The sequence below is a fragment of the Amphimedon queenslandica genome, unplaced genomic scaffold (assembly GCF_000090795.2).
Source record: "Amphimedon queenslandica unplaced genomic scaffold, v1.1 AMPQUscaffold_13037, whole genome shotgun sequence".
Classification (NCBI taxonomy): domain Eukaryota; kingdom Metazoa; phylum Porifera; class Demospongiae; order Haplosclerida; family Niphatidae; genus Amphimedon; species Amphimedon queenslandica.
In genome coordinates this window covers 13,056-15,809 of record NW_003546727.1, presented here as the reverse complement: position 1 = coordinate 15,809, position 2,754 = coordinate 13,056, and the positions used below count along the sequence as shown (strand labels likewise).

The window sequence follows — 2,754 nt, the reverse complement described above, 5'->3', positions numbered from 1 at the left end:
TTTGAATTGTAATATTCATAATTTCTGTTGAATGTACTCTGCTGGATTGTTATATTACAGTCATGAGACAACAGTACACCAGTGACATCAGTGAAGAGCAAGAACAAACCAGATCCAACATCCTTTTTATAAGTAGGACCTATCCCATTTGTAATGTTACAGTTATGAATTAATGCATTTCTTGGATTGATAGCAAGAATAGCAAAACCAGAATAGTTGATAATATTAACCTCATCAATGAGTAATGTACTGATATGAAGAAGTACCAAAACAGCTGAATGATTCTGTGAGAAATGCATTGGAGATGCACTAGAATTGATTGATTCTATTGCATCTAGTCTCTTTAATTGTTCACCACAGCCTGTGAATACTAACCTGGTTAATGTCAGGTTGTGTATATTAGTGAAAGCAAACCCGCTGTTTGGTGGTGTACTGGAATCATTGCACTGTATAAAAGCTTGCTTTGAGGATTCACTGATTATTGTCAGTGAGTGGGTATCATTAATCACACCACAAAATGATACATTTTTGCTAATGAAGTGAGTGATGCTATCAGATAACACCAGCACAATATCATCATCCAGTGAATGAGTCTCATTACACAAGAAATTCTCCAACTCATATTCATTAGTTATATTAATCCGTTTACTGGAAACTGACAAAAGAACAAGAGAGAAAGCAAGTACAATCAAATACATTTCTGACTATATTTATTATAAAAATATTTCTCTCAGTGATTTTATAAAGATTCAATGTTTACTATAGAGAAAGTGTGCTATAGTTAATGTTTTTAGCAACTCAAAAGTAGCTATCAATGTAAACCATTGCCAGCAATACATGACAAATAGCAAGTATACTTGTCAATAAATAACATGCATCTACATACAGACAGTGTTGTGAAAACATATCGAAATTTTACAATAGCTAGCTTTTACAACGTATCAAAAGTCTGTAGGTAGAATAAACAGAAGTGAAAGAGCTATACAAACTTCTTTAAATAACAATAATATTTTTTTACAATAGTGGCATTTGTGTTGTTACAAACTGGAAGTAAAGTTATTGTCATAGGTAATAACAAGAAAAGTGAAAGTATATTTTGTTATGAAACACAACTATAGACCTATTACAGGAACATGATACTAATAAGTAGACTATAGTAGTATAACAAGTAATGTGCTGCAGTTATAATTTTTAAAAAAGTGTGTTGCTCACATTATACTATTATCTAAGTAGTAATACATGTAGCATTACATTTGGTATTGCTCTTCCTGTTGATGCACATGATACTACTGGAATAGAGACAGATATCAAAAGTAATTATTATGCCTTTAATGTCATACTATTAGTCAGTGGCTGCAGTCACTGGGCTGCAGCTAGTGATCATACACACTATGATGTCAAAGGCACTTCACTGGTTTCTGTCTATTCCACTTTGTGGCTTCTATGATGATATAAAAGTGGTAGACAGTAAGAGCTGAATTTATTGCAACAGAGAAACAGCTATGGGATCAGGGCTACTAACAGTAATTATACTGGTAAGATACAATATATATGATAGTGTATGGTATCTTTACAGGCAATGCTGAGTACATGTTCTACAAATGGACTATCGCTTTCTGATCTGTACCCATATGGTACAGAACATGGGGATGGCATGCGTACTGGGTCTAGTGTTCCTGCAGCACCATTATTGGCCCCAATTGATAATTTAGTTGCATTTGGTCCAGTTGGAATTAGAGCAACAAGATACAGAGTTAGTAGCTACACACACACACATGCACACACGCACACACACACATTATTAGTGCTAAGTGCTTTAGTTTGTATGTAGTGCAATTGTACACTAACCATTACTAGTTAGTAACACAATTCATTTCTCAGTTCATAACATTTACTTATACTATCTATAGGTTAGAGTTGAAGGGTACATGCAAATTCAAAATGATGGTTCAGATAGCCTCCTTTTGCTTATACTCAGCTCAGCTTCAGGTGCTTATTTCAATAATAAAGTATATGGTAGGACTACTGATGATCCAGGATTAATAAACAGAGCAATGGATCAGATTAATGAAGGATTTCCTAATACTTTCTGCAGTACATCTCTTCCTACACAATTAATAATAGGAACATGGATAGATTATCTAAAAACTGGTTAGTACAATTATTACTTAATGCATGAAATACTGTTAATAATAGCTAGTTACACTCTAATCACTATATTTATTATTTTTAGGGCAGTAACTTCCAGCTAATTGTTGTAACTAATGGAAGCATTACATTTGGTATTGCTCTTTATGTCGATGTGAGCATTACATCAGCTCAAACTGAAATAAGTTCAATCATTAATAGTAATTTTACAACAGCTGATCCTTCTTTCTTTCCATTTGGTACTACAGTCATGAATGCTCCTAGCATGATGCTTAATAGCAACATACCAGAGACATATATATTTTCACTGAATGATATACCACCCCCAGGTATGACTATAGTACATGCATCAACTGTTCCATATAACTTGTATCTTTTAGATACTTGCAGTTCTGTCTGCTATTCTTGTAAGGCCAGACTTGTTTAGTTGGCATGTGAGGCTAGGAGGATTAATGGAGAAGATGTACCAGCTTCTTGTAATAACTAATACCATTCCTTTTTTATTCTGTTTTGCTGTGATCAAATTGTTTTTAAGTAGTGAATTATATACTTTAACAGTGAGATTAGTGATAATAGTTTTTATTAATATTTTTGTAACAAATAAAT

The 2,754-nt window shown here is 33.3% G+C and overlaps 1 protein-coding gene across 3 annotated transcripts; it reads left to right on the top strand.

The window, feature by feature from the left end:
- Nucleotides 1–1,313: 1,313 nt before the first annotated feature.
- Nucleotides 1,314–2,754, top strand: LOC109585607 (uncharacterized). 3 transcript variants are annotated; one of them, XM_020001736.1, is made up of 6 exons: nucleotides 1,314–1,535; nucleotides 1,577–1,753; nucleotides 1,911–2,151; nucleotides 2,234–2,302; nucleotides 2,350–2,477; nucleotides 2,529–2,754. In XM_020001736.1, the coding sequence occupies exons 1-4, from the start codon at nucleotides 1,503–1,505 to the stop codon at nucleotides 2,239–2,241; spliced, it is 459 nt and encodes a 152-aa protein (XP_019857295.1). In that variant the 5' UTR covers nucleotides 1,314–1,502; the 3' UTR covers nucleotides 2,242–2,302; nucleotides 2,350–2,477; nucleotides 2,529–2,754. The 3 variants fall into 3 exon arrangements, with proteins under 3 accessions (XP_019857295.1, XP_019857293.1, XP_019857294.1); XM_020001734.1 differs by having other exon boundaries at nucleotides 2,239–2,477; XM_020001735.1 differs by having other exon boundaries at nucleotides 2,234–2,477.